Below are 24,690 nucleotides of genomic sequence, written 5' to 3' on the forward strand. Positions count from 1 at the left end.
TCTTTGCGACAGCACAAGATTGTTACTTTACTGCTTGTGAAGGCTTGTGCTTGTTGAAAATGATTCAAACTCGGGGAATCACAAAGTTTATTTACAATTTCAAATAAATAAGTTCAAAACCTTAAAAGCTTATGTACATTGGAGTATCTTACAGAAATTATCTAACGCTACTTAAAAACTCTTCGATAAACAAATTTCAGTACATTTGAGCAATCATCAGCGTCAGACGAGTCTTTCAGTTTTTCCAAATACAAATTGTACGCTTCCCTGGTGTGGTAGTTTTCAGGTCCCCAGGACTTGGTTGGCTTGAAGGCACTCTTGAATTTGTTAACGAATCCAGATTTCTTCTGCGAACAGATGGCGTAGATTGCCCACAGGGGAAGCTGGATAACTGCCAGTGCGTAGACGCACCATCCAACGACTGAAATGTAAAGATTTCACGTTAGTAATGTGGACTATGGATGATTAAGCCAAGCTATCCGACTCACTGTTGTATTCTTCCGGGACGTCGACCGGTTTGTGATCGACTAGACATCCAATCAGAATGACGAACACTACTGATGGAGTAAGAATGCCCCAACAGATTCTCCAAAATTTGTTTGTATCAATGTTCAGCATGAACTGAATATCTCGACATATTCGGTCCACTCCGTAGATCCAGCCAAACGTTATCAGTTCAAACAAGGCAAACGTAAGCGTAACGTACTTCGCTCCGTAGTTGTCGAACACGTCCAGCAGGTCGAGTCCACCGGGTGCCATGTAGATCGTGCTCAAACTGAATCCCACTATACTGACCACGCTGGCCACCTTCCAGTTCTCCAGCGTTGGGCAACGATCGCGGATGGCCGTAATGATACTAGTCACTACGCCTAGGTTACTTCCAATGCCCACGATGAACAGCATCAGGAAAAACAGCACTGAAAACAGTTGCGGGAAGTATTCGAACTTGGCGATCGCATCCGGATAGGCCATGAAGGTTAGGCCGGGGCCTTGGCGGACCACGTCCTGGATGTTGTCCTTGTTGGTTACATGCGCCAGGTTCCCAAGAACTCCGAACACGATGCATCCCACGATGATCGAGGTGAAGGTATCCAACCAGGAGATGATCATGGCGTCACTGGTGGGTGAAGATCATGATCAGTTTCAAGTGATTTGGAAATAGAATACTAGAATTTACCGGTAGACATTGTTGGAGAAGTTGTTGAACGAAGAATACGCAATGATTCCACCGAAGCAGATCGACAGCGAAAAGAAGCACTGCGTGACGGCCTCCATCCAAACGCGAGGTTCGAACAGCTGCTTCCAATCCGGCGTAAGGAAGAACAAAATTCCCTTGCTGGCTCCTTCCAGGGTGCACGAGTGAACAAACAGGATCAAGATGATAACGTACGGGAAGATCGCCAGGAAGTAAGCACACTTTCCGGTACTGCGAATTCCTTTGATTAGAATGATCGCTACAATCAGCCAAGACGCGAGTAGGCACAATGTCAGATCCATATCTGGAATACCAAGACCTTGAGCTAGAGGAGCTCTGTGCATCACGGTTTTACTGCAATTGGACGACACATTATCTACTGATCATACCAAGACTATCTTCATTTATGAAGTACTCACGTGAAGAAGAGCTCCGCAGATACGTTCATATTCTGTGACGCATTCACGTTACTAAACTCCCGTGAAACCGAATCGATGCACCGACTCCAAGAAGGGTCACATCTACTCCACGGCAGCTCAGCGTTGAACGATGATATCAAATAGTACAGCGTAATTGCCAGCACCGGAGTATAGTAGGTCATCACCACGAACATCGCCAAGGATTGACCAACGCCAACGCCTACAAGTAGAACGTTCTATGAATACACCGTGATCAACACCCCGAATCCACTGCAACAAACCTCGCATGATCGGTGCCATATCGTAGATCTTCACACAACCCCGACTACAGAACTGGCCCATCACCATCTCCAGATAGTAGATAGGCCTTCCGATCAGGAACAGTACAATCAAATACGGAATCAAAAACGCACCTCCTCCGTTCTCCAACGCCGTATACGGGAACTTCCAGATATTGCCGAATCCTACCGAATAGGCGATGCACGACAGCATGAACTCCACCCCTTTGCCCCATTTCTCCCGTATGGGAACGTTCGGTATAGAAACCGACAGTGCGATGCCATTGGCTTGCTGAAACAATAAAAATTAAGGCGACCATTAGACTAGCGACTTCGATTCACGCAATCTGCACCAGGTTGACAACACCAGCGAAGATGACGGCATCTCTGCCGTCCGACATCTTCGGTCGGTATTAGCCGGTATTGTTAGTATGTAGAGATGCAAGTGCAGGTGCAAGTGAATGAACTTTTTCTGTGATGCGCGCGGTCGTCGCCGGTGGTGTCGGTCGGGGTGAGTATGACAAAGGGATTAGAGTGTACATGGTGATTGCTGTCGCGTGTGAGTTACTATTTCTAACAGATTTATTGGCGTCGGCTGTGGATGTTCTATATTTTGCACTTGATGAGCTTTTTGGATGATATCACAACCTTCTTGTCGAGTTAGTCGGAGGAGAATAGCGTGAGTAGAAAAGTGCGAATACAATGTAACTAGAGGAGTCAAACTATAGCAATTAAGAATTAATGAATTATGATTTACATTTCAAAGTCCGTTTTCAAAAATTTATTTTAGAATATTTAAACATAACACTTTGTAGGTGTAATGCGAAGGCGCGTAAGGTTCTAATCACTATGTTAATCTGTACATTACTTTCAATTTTTAAAATTCTGCTCTTCTAGGCAAATTATTGAACTTAACTGTAGTCGTGATTTTACTGCCTTCCAATGTGTTTTTCAAATGATTCCATATCAGAACTATTGCGCTGTACCAAACTGGTTTTGGTTTCTCTATTCGAAAGCATTTTTGGTTTCATATTATAATACTAAATTCATGTAATTGCTGCCAACCATGGTCATTTAAGATAAAAACAAGCCAAATATCTTAGTTCCGATTTGAATATTCACCCCTCAATCTTCACTAATTTCTCACTTCTTACTCCTCATTACTTTACTGCCTATTTTTTACGTTTCGCTTCTCACTTCTCATTCATTCGTTAATTTCTCACTACTCATTTCTTACTCCTCACTCTACGCTGCTTACTTTTCCCACCTCATTTTTTGTGCTTATTCCTCACTCATCATTCCTAACTCTTCATTGCTCACTTCGAACCAATCACTTTTCACTCTTCACTCTTTACTAATCCTCACTACTTCCAACTGCTCATTCTTTAAACCTCATTTGTCTAAAGTAAGTTTACAGTGACTTCTGCGTAACCAAAACTTGCACTGCCGTAACTCTTCTGTGATGTGTGTTGCTTGGAAGAATCCCTGGAGGACTTAATCCTGAAGAAATCCCTGGAAAATTTTTAGGCAATTACTTTGAGAAATTCTAAGAGAAATTTCTGTAGAAATCCCTACACAAAACTCGGAAGGAGACCCCTGGTGGAATTCTTAAAAAGATTCTAAGATAAGTCCTAAAACAATCGTTGACAAACTTTTGTAAGAATCCCTGAAGGATTTTTTTAGAGGAACACTTTGAAAACATCCCTGTAAAAACTCCTCCTCCTTAAAAAAATCATTGGACAACTTCTTGAAGGAATTCTTTAAGAAAACAAAAAAAGCAGATCAGGAGCAATTATTGAAGTAATTCCTGGATGAACCTCTGAAGGAATTCCTGTAGGAATTCCTACAGGAATGCCTAGAATAAACTCTGGATTAAACTCTGGAGGAATTCCAGAAGGAATTACTGAAGGAATACCTGGAGGAATTTCTGAAGGAATCCCTGGAGACATTCCTGTATATATTTCTGCAGCAATCCCATCCCTGGAAAAACTCCTGAAGAAGTTACTGGAGTTCCTGGAGGAATCCCTAGAGGAATTCTAGGATGAATCCCTGGAGAAGTTTCTTAAGAAATCTCGTGAGGAATTCCAGAAGGAATCTGTAGAGAACTTCCTGGAAGGATTTCTAGAGTAATTGATTGAGAAGTTCTTTGAGAAATTCCTGGAGGATATAGTGGAGGAATGGATGGATGTCAAAAATTGCAATAAGCCAGAACGATTTATAACACCAAATGCTTATAAAACCAAAAAGCTCTCAGAGCTCAACAACACTGGCCTAGTAACTGGACACTGCCCGAGCAGGTAACACTTGAAAAATATTGGCCAGATTCAGAGTGATATCTGTCGTTTCTGTAATACAGAACGTGAAACTTCGGAACATCTGCTTTGCAGTTCTGGTGCTTTATACACGCACAGGCAAAGATTTATCAATAGTGGTTGCTTGTTTGTTGGAAAGTTTTACTAGAGATCATTCAAAAATTAGTCCAGAAATTCCTTAAAACTGTACTTAAAATCCTGTAGGAGTCCACTCAAGGATTCTTTCAATAATTCATCCAGGAATTACTGCAGACGTCCATGGATTCTTTCAGACTTTTTCCAGGGATCCTTACAGTAATTTTTCCAGGATTTCGTTAAAATTGCTCTCCTGAGGTTTCCTAAGGAATTCCTCAAGGAATTGCTTCCCGGATTCCTCATAGGGGTTTTTTTCAGGAATTGCTCCAGGAATTCCTCCAAGAATTTCTTCTGTGATTCTTTCAGGAACAACTCCTCAGGTTATTTTAAGGATTTCTTCACGAGCTTTGGGATTTCTTCAAGAATTCTTCCTATATTTTTTCAAAAACTCCTCCAAGAAGTGATTCAGTATTTCTTCAAGGAATTGTATAGGGATTACCTTCAAAATTCCTCTTGGGATTGCTTCCCGATTTCCTCCTGGGGTTTCTCTAGGTATTCCTCCAGGTGTTCCATAGCGAACTTGTCTTAACATTTCTTTAGGATTTCTCAAAGAACTCTTTCTGCGATTTCTCCAGTACTTACCCCTGGAACTTTTCAGGTAATCATCCTTGACCCTCAGGAATTTCTCCTGGGATTCCTCGTCTAGGGATTCCTCCAAAAATTCATCAAGGGACTCCTCCAGAGTTTGCTTCAAGAGCTATTCCAGGAATTTGTGTGGGAATTCCTTTAAGATTCTTTCAGGAATTTCTGCAGGGAGTCCTACAGAAATTCCTCTATAGAATCTTCTAGGAATTCCTCCAGAAATGCCTGCAGAAATTCCAATAGAGATTCCTCCAGAAATTCCTACAGGCATTCATCAAGGAATTCTTTCAAGCATTCCTCCAAGAATTCCTCCACGGATTTCTCCAGGGTTTCCTCCAGAAATTTCTCCAGAGATTCCTCCATGAATTCCTCCAGCGATTCCTCCAGAAATTCTACCAGGATTTTTTTTTCATAAATTTCTATAGGGATTCCTATAGATATTTCACTATGCACCTGGAACATTCCTCCAGGAATTTCTCAAAGGACTCCTCCAGAAATTTCTTCTGGAATTCATTCCGACAACAACTTCTCCAGGAATTTCTCCAGGAAATCTTCCAGGGATTGCTCCAGCAATTTCCCCAGGAATTCCTCCTGGAATTTCCCCAGGAATTCCTCCTGGAATTTCTCCAGGAATTCCTCCTGGAATTTCCCTAGGAATTCCTCCTGGAATTTCTCTAGGAATTCTCTGAAAAAATCTTCCAGGATACCTTCAGAAATTCTTAAAGGAATTTCTCCAGAAATTCCATCAGGATTTTTGCAGGGATTCCTCAAGGCATTTATCCAAGAATTCCTCCAGGGATTGATCTAAGAATTCCTCTAAGGATTTCGCCTGCGATTCTTCCAGGGATATTTCTCTAGAGTTTTCTCTAGGCATTCTTCCGAAGTTTCTTCAGGATTTCCTCCAGGAATTCACCAAGAAATTCCTCCAGGAATTTAGCCAGCTTCTCCTGCAGAGGTTCCTGCAGAGATTCTTCCAGAAATTACTCCAAGGATTCCACCAACACTTCCTCTTAAAACACCCCGAGGTATTTCTTTGGCAATTTCTTCCGATATTTCTCCTAGGATTCCTCCCAGAATTCCTCCAGGAAATTGTCCTGGGATTTATCCAAAAATTGTTCCAGGAATTCATCCAGAAATTTCGACAGAGATTCCTCCAGGTATTACTTCAAAAATTCCTCCAGCAATTCCTCCAGGTATTGCACCAGGACTTTTAACAGGGATTCCAAAAAGTTTTTTTGCAGAGGTTCTTCTAGGCATTCCTCCAGGATTCCCTCCAAAGGTTCTTCCAGGAATTGCTTCAGGGATTCCCCCATTTTTTTTCTCCCCTGTTGGGGAAATTAAGCCACTGCCTCCATTAAGCTGAACTTTTGTGGCATGTCCCGTTTTGATATTCGCATCTTGCCAGCTAATTACCATGTGTCAAGCAATCAGCTTCTGCCACGACGCTTCGTCTCCCAGTCAGGTGCAATAGAATTTATAAACTACAAGACCTTCCCAGGTTTCGCAGACCAGATCCCAACTAACATTTTCAGCGCTATAAGCTTCAGTCAAGCCCGTGCACAAGGGGGAGGGGGGTTGGGTGTTAACCCCCACCCCATTACCGACGCTTCATACACTAGGCGCCCCTCCACCTTTTGCCGAAATCGGGAAAAACCCCTCCCTTGGCGCCACTTCTGTGCACGGGCCTGGCTTCAGTCATTTGCTTTATGTTGTGTAACCATCGCATTGAAGCAGTCAACGCTGAATAAAAGAGAAGCTTATCAAATATAAACCATAAGCTAATACACGGCTGCAAAACAAGCACCATTCAGCTACAAAACTCGGTTTTCAGAAATCAATCACTTGTCACTGGGGCTGCCCTTACTGCACTCTATTCCAATTCCGGAAGTTTTCCCGGAATATGTGAAAACTTGAACAAATCGAATAGGAGTCCCCATTAACAAAACGGCTGCTACTATACAATACAATTCGTAATACTGAAAAATCCACAAACCAGCAGCGCTTTGTTGGCCGTTTTGCGATATAATTACAGCTAGAAGTTGTAATGAAGAAACTGTTGGTATACTATCACGGCTTGTCGGATGCAAACATTATTGTCAAAACAAACTTTAAGTGGGATATATAGCTACTACACAAATACTTTACTGCTATTCATCTCTGTGCTGTGAAATTATTTGTGTTACTTTTATTGCACTTTGATTCAACTCCGGAAGATTTGCCGGAAGATATGCAAATCGAATAAGAGTCCCAGCCTATAAAACAGCTGCTTTTTATAGTACAGTTTGTAATGTTGCCAAAAACACAAAACAGCAGCGCTTCGTAGCTGTTTATAGAGCACTCTTTCAGCTAGAAGCTGTGACGAAGAAACTGTTGGCGCAATCACACAGCTTGTTCAATGTAAACATTATTGCGTTTGGCGTTTCACAAGCTTTTGCAGCAAGATGAAGTTGGGTAAGGTTTATTATGGCACAATTATGAAGCCTTGTCTGGAGTAAAACAAAACGGGCTGTTTTCTATGCTATTTATATATAGCAGTGTGGCAGCGAGGACAACATCGGGACCAGTGGATATGGAGATCGGCAGTTCGTTTCCAAGTAGCGGCAAGTACTTTAATTATTCAATTTTAAAAACGATAATTTCAGTTCTACATGTATTGCATCACAATATCCACCTAATTATATTTAATTGATTAATTTGGGGATGCCGTATAACTATTATTTAACAATTGTCAAAAGGCTGAAAAGCGCCTTCTCAAGATGTTATTCAGTTAGGGGCTGTCCATAAACCACGTGGTCATTTTTTTGGGACTTTTCAACACAATGTTTTTAATTTGTCCATACAAAATGGTTATTGGCCGAACCCCCCCCCCCTCCCCCTCATGACCACGTGGTTTATGGACAGCCCCTTAGTGGTTACATAGGAGCCGAGAAAAGAGCTATGACTTGTAGGCATAGAAGCTGCTCGCACAGCATATACATGTGGAATAAGTTCGCCAGATTCATTGGTATAAGGCTTGCATAGAAGCTTCCATCCATATGTACAACACAGTAAATCAGCATCAAGCCGTATTGAGGACGCTTTGTTTACGTTTACATTTACAATAAATGTTAGTTGGGATACTCGAGGCATGGCACCCAAGTTTGCCCTAGAGTGGCCTCGTGGCCGTGCGGCTAATGGCTAATGTTTCCAAGTGCATTTTGTCATACCGTGCTGGGAAGCGCGGGCTTGATTCCCGCCGCAGCTATCAGGAAAAGTTTGCGGTTGTGCAACCTGGGCGTCCTCACAAACATTATTGCTGAATAAGCCGCTCTTAAGCTTGATTTTGAAAACTTTGGCTGAATAAGCTTTTATTTAGCTGTCATTGTTACTTGGGATTACATGTTAGTCCACTGTCCAATGCCGCGATTCCTTCAAAAAGCGAACAACGCAATCAAGCAATGTTTCTGCAGCTCACCTTTTTACATGCACTTGAAATAATTTCAAGCTTTTATGACAATAGTCTAAAGTGGTAGTAGTGGCATCCGAGCAGGAATGAATAACTGACACATAACTGGAGCATACCAAAGTCAAGTATCATACCAAGACAAGGTATGGGTCGGTTATCCAGGTACTGAAAATAACTTATTTTGGTATTTTCTAGGTATTGATAAAATACCTCAACGAGTTATTGGTTTGGTGTTGAGGAATTATTCAATTATGGAAAAATTGCTATTTGTATGGAAATATCTCCGATTATTATTAAGGTATTGCCATACCTGATGTCGTTATTCACGCGTTATGCACAGATTACACACCTATTATTATTTTAGGTATTTTACTTTTTATGCAGGGCTACTTAATACCTCATTCAGGTTGTAGGTATTCGGTTTTCCATACCTTCAGCTATTTTCTCCTGCTCGAGTAGTGGATCACAAACTACCTACGATGAAGATTAATGAATCTTATTCGAATACTGAAACTGACAATTCCTTTTAAAATTCCAGCTAAACTGTTTATGCCGGCAACGGTATTCTCTGTCGTACCGTTACGCCTGGCTGCCGAGCTGTGCGAACGTAGATACAGGGGATAGACAAAATGATCGGGACAGGCAAAATTTCCACTTTTCAAAAAATGTTCAATTAGCTGTAACTTTTCGATTAGTGCATCAAATATTCTAAAATTTTCACTGTAAGTTGATCAACTAGTTGTGTATTAGTGGACAAAATTTGGAAAAGATCGGGCTATTCTGCACGAAGTTATAAGCATTTTAGAAAAAGGTAGAATTATCCGATAGCCAACTTTGAGTTGTTATATCTCCGGATTCAATGAACCGAATGCAATGAAATTTTGTCCATTTATGACTCATATAATGAGCTCTGAAAAACGTTTGAAACAACTTGAAGTTATTAACGAGAGAAAAAGTTATAGCGATTTCATTAATTTTATGATTTTTCAGTAATTTGGTCTATTTTTAATATGCATCCCATTACTTTTTCAATGAATTGCCGCCTATGTTGTTACTTTTTTTCAAAACATATCTGTATTCAAGAGATTCAGAGGGAATTTAAATGAACTATAATTAGCATCTTGAATTTTTAAACGATGTTGAAATTTAAGAAAATTTGGTGTTTTATAAGAAAAATAATCAAATTGTTATAATTTTCTTCCGTGTTAAGAATTTTAAGTTATGTCAAAAGTTTTCTGAAGCTCATTATATAAGTCATAAATGGACAAAATTTCATTACATTCGGTTCATTAAATCCGGAGATATAGCAGCTCAAAGTTGGTCATCGGATAATTTTACCTTTTTTTAGAATCTTTATAACTTCGTCCAGAATCGTTCGACCTTTTCCGAATTTTGTTCACTGATACACAAATAGTTGAGCAACTTACAGTGAAAATTTGAGAATATTTGATGCACTTATCGAAAAGTTACAGCTATTTGAAAATTTTTTGAGAAGGGAAAATTTTGCCTGTCCCGATCATTTTGTCTATCCCCTGTACGTGCCTTTATTGGGGGGTAGAATTTTCCGGTGATGGCAAAATGTTTTTCCGGCTCTGTTGGGTGTCTGCCAAATATTTTGAGTCAATTAATATTTTAGTTTTGCGGAACGGATCCAGCCGGCAGCTGCCGAAAAGCATTCGTATTTCGATGCGTTCGTTGTGGTTGACGCCGATTGAATAGTGGCAAATTTAGTGATCACATCGGGTGGTGCTGTTTGAGTGCCAACCGGTCAGTGTGGGGTTTTCCGGAAGGATTATTTTTGGTTCGTACTGATTCGCTTGTCGGGTGCATAGGGCTGCGGGAAAGGATCGTTTATATTTTTGGGAGAGCGAAAGTGGGGTGGTGAATTCGTTCGTTCATAATGACGTTTTGGTATCGAAAGTGATATGGCGTTTGGTTTCCGTTGTTTGGTTGTTGAATGACTGATGATTGTTTACATAGTGGAATTTTGAGTTGTTGCCAATCAGATTGGGGAAAACCGTACACCGTTTGTAGTGGGTGTGGAATTTCCCGAGGAATAAACTAAGGGAAAACCAAAAGCGGGCAAATGCGAAATAGGTAACGTAATGTTGTCAGATTCAGTTTGATTTTAAATAATGACGGAGTATCAAAATCAATAGCGAATGAGAATATTTAAGTAATTCAAATCTCAGGCGGCGCATCGAGAGAACAGCTGGGTTGATATTGATCATATTGAGATATGTCATATACACGCATCACACTGCCAGGTGAAAATATTCGAAATTATGTAGTAGCAAATCCTTCGCGAATCTGCTTAACTATCATTTATTATTTCTAAATCATCTAATGTTCTTGTGTTCAAATGAACTAATCTCTTAGCAAAATATGACAAGCAATGCTGTCCCTGGAAATCAGGATCATTTGTTACACCTGTACGAACTGTATGAACAATTTAAGTTCAAAGTCACTAAACGTATTTGAGATCCAGAGTTCCAAACCATGAAAACTTCCCAAGTAACCAGGGATGCCATATACACAGATGTTTAAGCATATGTATGTGCAGATCTCGTTTGATATGAAATACAGATTAATGAGCTAGAGGATCTATTTCGTGTTGGTATGGGACACAGGTTTTTCACCCAAATTTTGAATGGGATACAGATTTTTGAGAAATGTGATACAGATTTTTTAAATCCATCTGGGATCCCTGCAAGTAACACATTTGTCACCAAAGAGTTGCGGCGGAGCAGGTTTTTGTTTTGTTGTCACTGTGACTGACTTCTAGCAAGTAAGTTTTTTTCTAGAAGTACAAGGAAGTCACAGTGACTTCTGCGCGACAAAAACCTGCGCCGACGTGTATCTTCTGTGACAAGTGTGTGTGTGTGTTTTTTTTCTATTTTTTCCAAACTCATTTGTTTTTATATGCTATGCCTATGCCATAAGTCAAGATTTATAAGAGTGGCCAATTTGCATTAGACTGCAGCTTTTTTTTCAAAAAAAATGTTGAAATCTGGAAATCGTAAGTTTCTAAAGTCACGCAAAATATGAGTTTCTAAAGATTTAATTTATTTTTTACTCTTTTTACAAAAATAACTTAAGGATCCGATAACTTTTTAACCGTTTGAACTATTTCGAATCCTTAAGCGTGCTTTTGTAGATATTTTCGTTACCTAAGAATGCTGCGAATAAACTGCTCTATTAAAAATGGTTTCAACATGCATAAATATCAAAAACCGTTCCCAAGGGCTGAAAGTCTCTTAAATAAAGACAAATCAATCAATCAAAAACCGTTCAAAGACACGTATTTTACCAGAAACTGATAATTTTGTCAAAACATTAACTATTTTCAAGGCATGGTTCAGGCTTAAAGTGAAACATTTATTCTGAAAAATTATATGGAAGCCTTATACTTCAATTTTTGTAGTGTTGTGAATCAAAACATATTTTCATGTTCTAAATGTGAGGCTTGTTTTGACAGTTTTTGGTGAAAAGTTTCAGGAAACTGAATACTCTGACGAATAGTTCGTTTAGGACAAAGATAGGCAACAGATATACCTACGCACGCTAAAAGATTTGAAATATATCAAACGATTGAAAAGTTATGGCACTCGAACACTTTTTTATTACTCGCAAATTCCACTTTGAGGCGATTCCGCCACCTCTAAATCTCAATATTTTTGTCTCAAACTCAGAGGTTCTCTTTTTATGTCATTTGAATCCAGAAGAGCTTACATAAACGAATTTATACCACTGTGAGTTGCGATGGGGATCTCGAGCAGGTGGCATTGTTCGAAGGAAAAAGTGAAAAATGACTTGATTTCGATCGGATGGCATTGTTCGATGGAAAGGGTGAGAAATGACGCGTGTTTGGGGCAGGTGCACATTGTCCTTCCTCATGAAGTGACAAAAATGGAGGCACACTTGGTAGCAAACAATATTGCAGAAAATTGAAGGAGTCAAGGAATGGTTGCGGTCATCCGACGATATGGAACTAGGTGAGATCATTCCGAGTTTATTTTCTTTACATACTAGAAGAAGTTGGGGTAATTTCGCCAATGCGTTTTCATAGGGACTCCTGGAGTCCGTAATATCTGCAAATTAATCTAGTAGCTCTGGTGCTGGCCTAATATTGAAGCGATAAAAATGTTAGAAAAAAGTGATTGCAGTTCACAACAATTATTGAGCAAATTTAAAATAATTGGCTTAATTGCCTCAACGGATGTCGATCACAGGAAACACATGGGATTACTCTTAGCAATATAGATAATTCGAAATTAGCTATCTAAGCTTAAAAGTTTATTCTCCGTATATCTAAGTTCAATACTGTGGGAAACGCGCGACTATTTCCGTGAGTCGGTCGGTTTCCTCGGTAGGGAGATGGGGACGCGAGTATTGAATGCGGAATCAGAAGCGCGTGATAACTTTCGTGGGAAAATTGGTTTTCACGGTTGTGTAAACGATGAATCCGGTGACGCGTTTAACCCTAAAAGGGATACCTTCATGGCCTCAGTTTTGTCACCTCGCTGAGTGTGTTCCATCAAAGACGAGCACTGAAAGGCGCCTGGGGTCCAATGGACCCCAGGTATCCCTTTTAGGGTTAATTACCCTTACTATTGAGACCAAATAAATCATAATCGGGATGAAGACCATGTCGTGTTGTTTCATATAACTAGTGGATCATATCACCTACCCAAGATGGCTCCAAGATCTAAACCTTACCCTACCCCACTAACAAATACTCCTTCCCGAGACAACTGTGGGGATGCTGGGGATTCACGGTTTCTAGTAACAACGGTTGTCGAACTAACATTCCTCCCCCTTTCCCGATGACCGTAAGGACGTGGTCGGCGCCGTTATGGACTTCAAAATATTGAACCCTTGAATTGTACACATTGAGAGTGTGTAGCTAGTCCCATGCACCATTCATTGGATCTCTGTGCAACTTCGTTTGTTCTGGTCAATCATGGAGTAGCAACTACGATGTTAGCGGTTATCTTTGCTTTGCTTTGCAATTGATTCCAGAAGAGCTTTCAAATTCCAGGTTTCAACAACTTTTCAAAAATAAGCCGCAGCCTAATCTGCATCCGCAAAAGTCAATTAATTTCCCTGAGGAAAGCACTATCGTCGTGTCGAAACGTCGGGTGGATAAAACAACTTGTTTTTAGATCCCAATACTACGTAGCCGTTAATCCATAGTTGTTGATTAACTTCTGAACTAGAAATTGACTAAACTTACTTACGGACTCTATGACCTTAACCCTCGCGTAAACGCGCTGTTTATTTTGTACAAATCGTTGAAAAAATCTCGTTTTTTATACTCAGCATATGCGCGGTGCTGGTGGTTGGCCACGTGAGTTACGAAAGGTTAAGCACACTCGGTTTATAAAGATTTTCTCAAACTGGACAATATTTTTAACCGGTTCATAATTGGGTTGGTTTAACCAACCGGTTTGCAAAATCACTCAGTCTCTTTGACTTATCATTCCATTACATTTACACTGCACAAGCGGAACATTTTTTTCTCTATTATCTCGGTTGAAAAAATTATCTTACTTCCCTAAGCACTTATTTTACCCCTATGTTTCATCGTTCATCAAAATAAATAATGAAAGTGAAACGGTTATCAAGCGGACCAGCAATTAATCATTTTGATGAACCGGTTTCCAAAATTACAGGGGATGGCCAAAATGTTTGGGATAGGCAACTTTTTTCTCTCACAAAAAAGTTCAACATGCTATACCTTTTCATAGAGTGCATCAAAAAAATCTCAAATTTTGACTATTTGTCAGCCTATTATATGTGCATCATTGGTACAAATTTGGGCTCGATTGGTTAATCTTTCGCAAAGTTAGAACCGCTCGGGTAAAACACTATTTTTAGACAACTCATTTTTGAGCTGTCATATCTTAAAAACCAGTGAACCGAATTGAATGAAATTTTGAACGTACACTAACAACATACGAATGCTTCACAAACTATTAAAACATAGGTACTTTTTGAACGTTGAAAAAAGTTATAATGGACAGACACTTTTTGGATTTTTCTTGGAAAAATGTTATTTTTTTTTACGTCAATGTCAACAAATTTTAGTGTTGATGTCCAAAGATTTTCCGCTTCTGTTCTCAAGTTATCTTCAATCATATATAGAGTATTCGTTCCCTTATTAAGCATGTGGTTCCCATTTTCATCCTACGAAAAACAAAGGAATGAAGCGTTGTTTATTTTGTTTCTTATTTTTGTATTTTTTGTTAGAAGTGAGCACCCATGAAAACAAAAAGAACGGAATCAATCGGTGCCGTAATCGCTTGTTTTCGAATATGATGAATATGGGAGCGTGAGATTACTGATGGCACACATACCCTATTAGAGCCAATTTAGCTTGAAGGAAGAACACATTTTGTTTTATCTGTATTAACGAGATTTATAGCCCTAGGCTAGTTCATCTCGGAACCCACGCTTTACTTCCCTTCCGAAGGAAGAACTCACATTTTGTGAGTTTGTCGGGAGTGGGATTCGATCCCAGGTTCTCGGCGTGATAGTCAAGTATTCTAACCATCACTCCAGGTCCGCTCCACGAGAACACATTTAGTAATTTTTGTGTGGTATTGTAAATTTGGCTTATTTTCCTCTATATGGGTAAACATTTCAACCCGGTATAACTTTACTCGCCGTGGGAAAATATAACATTTTATAACGTTGTATGAAGTATCAATATATAGTTGATAAACGTTAAAAAATTCATTCAATTCGGTTCACTGGTTTCCGAGATATGACAGCTCAAAAATGAGTTGTCTAAAAAATAGTGTTTTACCCGAACGGTTCTTACTTCGCGAAAAATTATTCAATCGGACCCAAATTTGTACCAATGATGCACATATAACAGGTTGATATACAGTCAAAATTTGAGATTTTTTGATGCACTCTATGGAAAGTTAGAGCATGTTGAATTTTTTTGTGGGAGAAAAAAAGTTGCCTATCCCAAACATTTTGGCCACCCCCTGTATGTATCCTTGTATAATTAGCATTCTTTATTTTTTTCGTAATACACAAAACATCACCTTAATACTAGTGGGATGAAATTCTTGATTTTAATGGTTCAAAAAATAAACCGATTCAGCAAACTGGTTTTCAAATAACTTGTTTTATTCTTGCTGGAAGATTGACCATATAAAGTAATTAGGGGTACTCACCAAACAGATTAAATTGCTGCGTAAGCCATGATTTTCTGCTTATTTGAAATGTTTCATGATTTTGCGAATGAAATAATCAAAGATTGCCTTGGTGATCACGACGTTTAATCAGTTTAATCAGTTTACGCTGTTTAGTGAATCCCCCTATTATAAAGCTCCAACGTTATGGATCGTCGAGATAATGTATTAATTTTTAACGATCGAAAAATGAATCGGTTAAACGAACCGGTTCAACAAATAGTGTTTTTGCCTTTCTCGTACACTAACCCAAGTAACAATTTCAATTCCTTTTAGATTTGACTATTTTTATGGAAGCTTTATCACAGCATGATCAATTCATGGAACATTTGTAGTTGTTTTTATCAAGAGAAAACAATCTTCGTTCGTTTGCGGTTTTTAAGTTGTCTTCAAGTTAATTTTGAAATTCGCGCATAAAACAACTGAATTTACAAGAGCATTGAATCTTATATTAAGTTTTAAGGCGTATTTGAAGTTATTTTCAACACATAACATCAACATATTTTATTAAAAGTTTATGCTTCGTTAATTCAAGTGCATTTCATCTGGCTAATCCTCCTTTAAAAACTTCTTGAAGCCTTCTATTCTTGAGCCAGAGCCATTACTCTGGAACAAGAACTATGCGAAATAATAATAAGACAACGAACTATTTTATCAATCCAAATAATGAATGTAACAAATTGGTTGAAAAACTTCGTTCTCATGCAAATATAAACACATAAACATGTTTGCTCACTGATAATTTAGCCATTCTTGTGCTAAAAAGTAATCATGTCAGCGAAATAATGCTTTTACGGCCAATCAAAAATGCGAGTAGCTGGCTGCTTTCGTCCTGCCTTCAACCAGTTCCTCACACAGGCCACAGCTATGCGAACCGAAAATGAAATGGGTACTTACTGTGACTCTGCTCAAGCTCATGCTAAATAGTGTAGTTTTAGTAAGTTTCACTTCATTATCTATATATATATATATAAAAATGCAGTGTCATACGTGGGACCGCGCATAACTTGCGAATGAAACGGCCAATTTTGGCCGTCTTTGTTTTGTTCTGTTAGTTTTCACCCAAGGAAGGTTTATGAGGCAATAAACATGCCGAAATAGAAAGTTTCTGATAATCGATTTTTCATCCATTTTTAACAGGGACTTCGACTTGAAACGTCAGAAAACGCAGTAGGCAAGACAAAGTTTGCCGGGTGCAGCTAGTTTTTTTTTTTTTTTTTTATTCAGATGGTTTATTTATTTAGGCTCATTCGTTTTATACAAAACTTTACGGAGCCGAGAGTCAAGAAAAAAATATGTTTTTCTAAAAAAAAGCAATGTTAATACATTCTAGTAAAAAGTTCTACGTGTACATTTCTTTTTCGGACGCGAGCCAGAGCCAGAACTGGAACCGGATGCGGCGAACTGAGCTCTACGCTGGTTAGCGTTCGGGTTTGTCATCGCATCCTTGATCGCTCTGGCTACCTCTTCTAACTTCTCAATACCTTCTTTACGGCGTACTTCCTTTTCCAAGTCCGTTGCTTTATCGTAACTTCTCGACGGCCTTTGTTCCACTTCAAACGTATCCGAGAGGTGTCCGTTGTCGTCCAAAACTTCAATTACTTCGTCCACCCATTCTTCCGAAACTTCTTGTTCTGCTGATCCGCTCGCTTCTCCAGACACAACTTCAGCATAAGAACTGACTTTCGCTTCCTCCCGCTTTTGGTTCTCGTGGATCTTCCGCTTTTGCCGTTGGGGGCAGGTGTCCTTTCGGTGACCCACCGCTCGACACAAAAAACACGTATTTTTCAAGCCGTCATAAAAAATTCTCCCTTTCCACTTCCCGATGACGATTGCTGGTGGAATATCTTTTTTTACATCAATATACACACCACGCACCCCATTGTACAGGTGGCCCAAACCGAGCTCTTCGGGAAACTTTTCTCGAACAATCCTTTCGATCTTCCCGAATTCTCCGATTACGTGGGATAACTGGTCATCGGTTAGTTCCGGCGGTAAATCAAACACCCGAACATGCTTCACATTGGTACCTGCGACACACATTCGGACATCTACCAATTGCCCGCTTTCATATACGAATTTTATCGGCTCCGTATTTTTCTGCAGTGATTGCAGCATTGCTTCCAACGTCGTAAATTTTATAAATAAAGAACGATCATGGGCCGTCTTGTACACTGTGTCCATCACCGTCAAATCCGTGTCCAATTTTTTCAGGAAGCTGGCAATTTCCGTCCAAGTGGGGCGCGGGCTGCCCACCGGGAAACGAAATTGAGCGGTGTTAATAACATCACACATTTCAATTATTCGCTATCCGAACGACGACGCAGTAAGCACCTCAGCGTATGAAGCTACGGTGAACGACCGACGAACAAAGCGCGCTTGCAAGCTGCAGCATGTACAGCACAATAGCTGGTAAACGAGAACCGGAGAACGCGTTTGATTCCGTCTGTTCTCGACGACAACAGCGGTAGAACTGCAGGGTGCAGCTAGTTATTTGTAAAAATACAGGGAAACAAAATAGAATTGGCACACCTTGACGCGAAACACCGCGAAATGTACAACTTTCTAGCATCGAAAACGTAAACAAACATTTGTCAAAGGCTGTTACTCTTGAATAAAATGAATAAGTTTCATTTAAGACGAACAAATCTGCCTTAAGATCATAACTAGTAAAAACAATCTTCAATAAAGGCTGTAGCTTTCATGCAAGGTGACTTGGTTCCATCATTGTTTTGAGGGGGTTTGGATTAAAGGTAATAATAATTGATGGCGGCTGCATGAGTTTTGTTCGCTTGGAACGGCAGCCATGTTTAGATAGAATTGAAAAAGTGGCGTAGCCTTTTGTTTTTATAGGAAATTTATGTCTTCGTATATTAATAATTGATATTATTTTTGGGGCGCTTTGTTATTTTCGTATGTTTTGGGCGGCATATCAACGAAAAAGTGGGTATGGCACGGAAAATTTTGATTCCCTGTCATCAATGATCTGTCAGGCAATTTTAATGCTTTAGCCATTTCAATTTGATGAAAATTAATTTGTAGTTCAATTAACATTTCATCCATGAAACAAAATTTGTTTGCATCTGCATAATGCTTGGGTAAAACATTTCATTTATTATGCACTGTTGATACTTTTGAGAAAGACAGCTATAAGATCAACATGCTTCAAGCTATTCTTGTTAAAGTTTCATGAAGTTGTTATAATCAATCATCAGTGCAAGTACATAAATACAACTAGTTTCAAAGCAGTCTTCGAAAGCAGCTTTGAAGATCTCCTGAAGAAAGGGCCAGATTAGTCTTATGGATGTTTTATGCCTATTTTATCTCGGATTCGCAGAACAAAGAGCTTTATTGCTAAGTTTTATTACTCTATCTTAGAAATTACTTCAGGATTGCCACAAAAGTATAATTGTTACTTGGGAAGTGTACTGGAAAGGCTATATGTTCACTCCAAAAATGACTTTTTGATAGAAGCCCCGGAGGGTCGAGTCATATATACCAATCAACTCAGCTCGACGAATTGAGGTGATGTCTGTGTGTGTGTATGTGTGTGTGTGTATGTGTGTGCGTGTGTGTGTGCGTATGTGTGAGTGTGTACAAAAAAACTCACATCACTTTTTGGCAGTAAACCTCAACCGATTTCAATGACCGATGGTTCATTCGACGCGGAATCTGGTCCCATTGTTTCCTATTGAAAATGGTTCGGATCGGTCCAGCCGTTCCGGAGATATGGCCATTTAGGTGTTCCGGAACGGTAGCCCAGGAAGGGGCCAGATATGAAAATGCAACAAACCTATACATGCGACACATCAAACCACGGCATTTTCGATAACCTGATGAGCGATAATCAGCAAAATAGTCTCAGACCATATCTGAACCGGTAATGTTCTGAAACCGGTTCCGGGTGTCCCGCCGGAAGTGGCCAAATATCAAAGTGAACCAAACCCATGCATGCGACACATCAAACCACAGAATTTTAGATAACCTGATGATCGGTAAGCAGGAAAATAGTCTCAGACCATATCTGAACCGGTAGTGTTCCCGAACCGGTTCTGGGCGACCCGCTGGAAGTGGCCAAATATACAAGTGAAACAAACCCATGCATGCGACACATCAAACCACGGCATTTTCGATAACCTGATGAGCGGTAAACAAAAAAATAATCCCAGACCGTATCTGAACCGGTAGTGTTCCGGAACCGGTTCTAGGCGTCCCGCTGGAAGTGGCCAAATATACAATTGAACTAACCCCATGCATGCGACACAGCAAACCACGGCATTTTCGATGACCTGATGGACAATGAGCAGGAAAATAATCTCAGACCATGTCTGAACCCGTAGTGTTCCGGAACCTGTTCTAGGCGTCCCGCTAGAAGTGGCCACACATACAATTGAATCAAACCCATGCATGCGACACATCAAACCACGGAATTTTCGATGACTTGATGAACGAGCAGGAAAATAGTTTCAGACCATGTCTGAACCAGCAGTGTTCCGGAATCGGTTCCGGGTATCCCGCCGGAGTGGTCAAATCTGAAAGAGAAACAAACCCGTACATGCGTCACATCAAATAGCGGCTTTTTCGATTACCTAATGAACGGCCAGCAAGTGTTTCGGAATCGGTTTTGAGTGGCCGGAAGAGACCAAATGTAAAAGTGAACCAAATCCAGGCATGTGACACATCAAATCGTGGCTTTTGCGATAACTCGATGAACAGTTAGAAAGAAAATAGCCTTAGATCACACTAGAGACAACTGTTAGTGTTCCGGAATCGGTTCCGTGAGTCCCGTCGAAATTGTCAAACCCTGCATGTGACACCTTCAATTTACAGCGTTTTTGGTTAACCGATGAACAGTTAACAACAAAATAGTAATAGACCATATTTGGTTCAGCCGGTAGTTACCCGGAATCAGATCCGGGTAGTAAAATGTAAAATTTAACCAAACCCATGGATGCGGTAAATCAAATCACGACTTTACGACAACCTGATGGAAAAATAGGGTTGTGTTGCGGGTTCGGCTGTTGCTTCGAAAGTGGTTGAAAGTAAAAGTGAATCAAACCCATACATGCGATATATCATATCGTGGTGATTAGGCAAAGATAAAGAATTAGCAATAAAAAAAATCTCAGATCATAATTGGGACAACCGGTAGTGTCATGGAATCAGTTCCGGGTATCCCACCGGAAGCTAACAAATATTAAAATGAACCAAACCCACACAGCAAAAATATCTGAAAATCATACCCGCCGTAAACAAATTTAACACATAAATCTCTATTTAATATCACTGAATTTTACATTAAACAATTTCTTGTATGCTTCATACTGAGACAAAGCAGTAAATTTAAAAACTGATGGAACTGAAGAACTGATGGATTTAACTACGACACATCAGATCGCAGATTTTTTAATAACCTAATGAACGGTTAGCAAGAAAATAGCCTTAGATTACATTAGAGACTAGCTGTTGTGTAGCAGAACCAACGTACAAGTGAAAATCAAATCGTGGCTTTTTTTTTATCTTTATTATCGTGGCTTTGTTCAATGGTCTGATAAACGTTAGGTTTGAACAACAGTGACGAATAGGTCTAAGTTCTCATGCATGAAAGAGAACAAAATATAGACAAAACTAAAGCGATCTCATCAATCTCATTGTACCATTTTTGATTCCTGAGGTGTAAATTTATAGCAGGATGGGCCAACGTTGAATGAAAAAAATGAGAATTTGATCACGTCAACCCTGAACAGAAGATGGCGGCTGTTTTATTGAATTTGGAATTATGGAAATATGTCCAGAATTCAAAATTTGTAATCAGAAAACCCAAGCTGTGCGCTGTTTCACAAGGTCTGAAATATGACTATAATTTGAATAGGGAAGAATGCCAGTCTTCGTCCAAAACTGGAACCAGAAAATCCTAAACGACATGTCAAAATTCAATACGGCAACTATTTTATGTAATTTTAGGTGCAGAGTCCAAAAAATGAGTACCAGAACATCCAATATGGTTTTCAATGCTCAAGATGGCGGTTTATTTAGTTGGGGTATATATCCGGAGTCAAAAAATGATGACCTGAAAATCTAAAATGATGGTTCAAAATTTTGCGGCTTCATGACACTTGTTTGGTTTGATTTTTAGATCATTGTCTAATATTTTCTGAATATTGGATGTTATGCTTATATAAAATGTATCCATATTGAGTAGATTTAACAAGCAGTTTTCATTTTATGTTTACGTCAATGTCAACAACATGTCGCTTGAGTTTTGTTGAAAGGGTATTTTAAAGCACGAGAAAGGCACCATCACCACTAGGTGGATTAATTAGGGTTTTTTTCATTAGTTTTTCATCATAATATGTAGAATATCAGCACAATAGTGCACAGTGGAATGAAATTTTTGATTTTACCGGTTCTGAAGTGAACCGGTTGAGCGAACCGGTTCATACAACCACATAAGGCTATCTGACGTTTGATCATCTTTCTCTGTTTCGCTTCCGAGGAGCATAGGTTTGTTTTCATACGGAAACGTTTCCCTATAAAAATATAAAACACAGAATTGCTATATTCTGTGGATGCTTCAGAGAGAAAGGTGATAAACGCTAGGTTGCCTTATATTGTATATTCATACGTTTAATCTTCCATGAACATAAATCATAAAATTTCAATCATTTTATTGGTTCAAAAGTGAACCGGTAAGATGAATCGATTCAGTGAAACGAGCATTTCTATTGTGGAATTCACATCCCACTCGAAAAAATCTGTTATCTCTATTGATTTCCTTATGGGTGTTACAGGGTTAAATCTGACTACGATCATGGATAAGGTGATAAACAAATATGAATTCAAGGGGCTGTGAAAACCCCCATAATTCGGGACATATGCTGTAACAAAGTTTCATAGACGTCTGATCACTTTGTGATGTTTTTCGGCAAAATCTACTTTAGCGCTATCGATAAGAACATTCATTAAAGATTAGAGGTAACGTAAAACACATGCTTTCTCGTGCTGAATTTCACACAATCTGATTGCACAAGAAAACTACCTTCGCCAAAAATTAAGCTAAAAATTATGCCAGAGCTTTATTGCATAATGTTTAATAACATTTATACGGCTTGAGGCACCATAGCGTAGATAGAGACATTAAAAGTTTTCTCTGGTTTATTGACAACAAAGTTTATCGAACTAGTGGAATAGTTTACTCGAGGAGAGTTGTTTTTATTTGTTTCCCTAAATGTGTTTCCCTATGAACTGGTTAAGTCATGCTTGTTTGTCAGGATCGGTAACTAAGTCAAAAGCTATTAGCGAAGCAATAACAAGTAGATTTGACGTGTGTTTTGCTCTACATTCTACTCTATTTATACTGCTTTTTTAAATTACGACTCTTCGATAAAACAAAAAAATCTAACAAACCAGTAGATCCCTCATGATTTCCGGTAATGCGCTGTAATGTATGAACTGTTTGAATGTCTGTTACGAAATGATCCACGATTCAACAGCAAATTTTCGCCACCAACTTCACTTAAACACCTACACTCAGTCCATTGATAACGCTTTTGCCTTCTTTGTTCTCACTGCAAAAGTTTTCCTTCTTCAAGCCGTTCTCCATGGCAGCCACCCTTTGGTAGTTCATATTTCACTTTATTGGCAACTCGTGTGCATATAAACCCGCATAAACTGTCCATAAAACTCAACTAAACCGCGCCGTTGCAAAAATTAGCACCACCCCGTAAAAAAATATATCACCACCAAAGTCCGAAGGTGCCCTTCGGTCGAGCACCACCAAGTCAGTCTTTGACTTCCGAGTTTTCCCAACCGATCGCCTACCGTGCACGAGTAGAACTGATCTCGAGTGCGGAAAATCGGGATCGAATAAAGGCTTAGCCGGAATTCGATCCCGACCAGTTTCCTTCGATTGGATAGGGTGGTGGGTGGAAACCCCACCCGGAGCGCATGCGCCTGAATGCCGGTACGGCGACTCTCGCTTGCTCGTTCGTCGCAACTTGTTTTGGTTCATCCTCTTTGGGAAAACGGAACGATCACAGTCGGAGCACATGGTCGCGCGCACCGCGTGGTTCTCACTCGTCGTCCTCGTCGAGGTGCATTTTTCGCGAGTCGTTGCAATTGAGTGGCTGCCGTCGACAGCGACGACGACGACGACGACGCGCGCGCGTTACAGTTGAACTAATTCAGACGATAATGTTTACAAACTTTGATTGAAATTGCGCACAGAGCGGAGAGGTATGTACCTACAATTGCAAGCGTTAACCTATTAAGAGCGACACCAGGCGCTGATTTGATCAACAATTGGTTGAGAGCGTTGTTTAAGTGTTGTAATATGAGGGTTGGTTAACAGATCCACGAAATCTGATGCTCGTTAAAACTTCTGACTTACTAAAGTGTCCAACAATTTATTTTATTTCCTGGGGCATCCAAATTGTACTTATTTAGGCGTAGGCGGGGCATAATGAGCACCTTGTATTTTCACTGTAAATCTTCGAATTAACAAAACAAATTGCATGATTGTAGCCTAATTATCTAAAATCCAATGAGTTGATGACAAAACATTAATCAAAAAATCTGTTTACCTTGAAAAATTAATCAATATGCGTAAAGTGGTCATGTACAGGGAAAATATGATAAGAGTCAGGTGACCTAAAATAAGGTTTTGGGAATCGAAATCACAACTTACTGGGCATCTATCGATTTTCTTGATATTCCTCCTCCTCTTCTTGGCGTAACGTCCTCACTGGGACAAAGCCTGCTTCTCAGCTTAGTGTTCTATGAGCACTTCCACAGTTATTAACTGAGAGCTTCCTCTGCCAATGACCATTTTGCATGTGTATATCGTGTGGCAGGCACGAAGATACTCTATGCCCAAGGAAGTCAAGGAAATTTCCTTTACGAAAAGATCCTGGACCGACCTGGAATCGAACCCGTCACCCTCAGCATGGTCATGCTGAATACCCGTGCGTTTACCGCCTCGGCTATATGGGCCCTCTTGATATTCCATACGCCAATGAGATGTACACTCCCGTTCAAAAGTTTGGGGTCACCCCCTCAAAAACATGTCATTTATTTAGGCCCATATCTCCGCCAATTTGCGTCCGATTTCAAAACCC

General features: G+C 39.8%; 1 protein-coding gene across 2 annotated transcripts; it reads right to left on the reverse strand.

The window, feature by feature from the left end:
• Positions 1 to 70: 70 nt before the first annotated feature.
• Positions 71 to 23,434, reverse strand: LOC109426934 (sodium-dependent nutrient amino acid transporter 1). Of its 2 annotated transcripts, none has more exons than XM_019702496.4 (6): positions 23,103 to 23,434; positions 1,896 to 2,184; positions 1,615 to 1,834; positions 1,178 to 1,549; positions 489 to 1,117; positions 71 to 421 (listed from the first exon to the last, which is right to left on the reverse strand). In XM_019702496.4, the coding sequence occupies exons 1-6, from the start codon at positions 23,199 to 23,201 to the stop codon at positions 168 to 170; spliced, it is 1,863 nt and encodes a 620-aa protein (XP_019558041.3). In that variant the 5' UTR covers positions 23,202 to 23,434; the 3' UTR covers positions 71 to 167. The 2 variants fall into 2 exon arrangements, with proteins under 2 accessions (XP_019558041.3, XP_019558042.3); XM_019702497.4 differs by having other exon boundaries at positions 22,982 to 23,433.
• Between the last annotated feature and the right edge of the window lie 1,256 nt (positions 23,435 to 24,690).

This window comes from Aedes albopictus, chromosome 3 (genome assembly GCF_035046485.1).
Source record: "Aedes albopictus strain Foshan chromosome 3, AalbF5, whole genome shotgun sequence".
Taxonomy (NCBI): domain Eukaryota; kingdom Metazoa; phylum Arthropoda; class Insecta; order Diptera; family Culicidae; genus Aedes; species Aedes albopictus.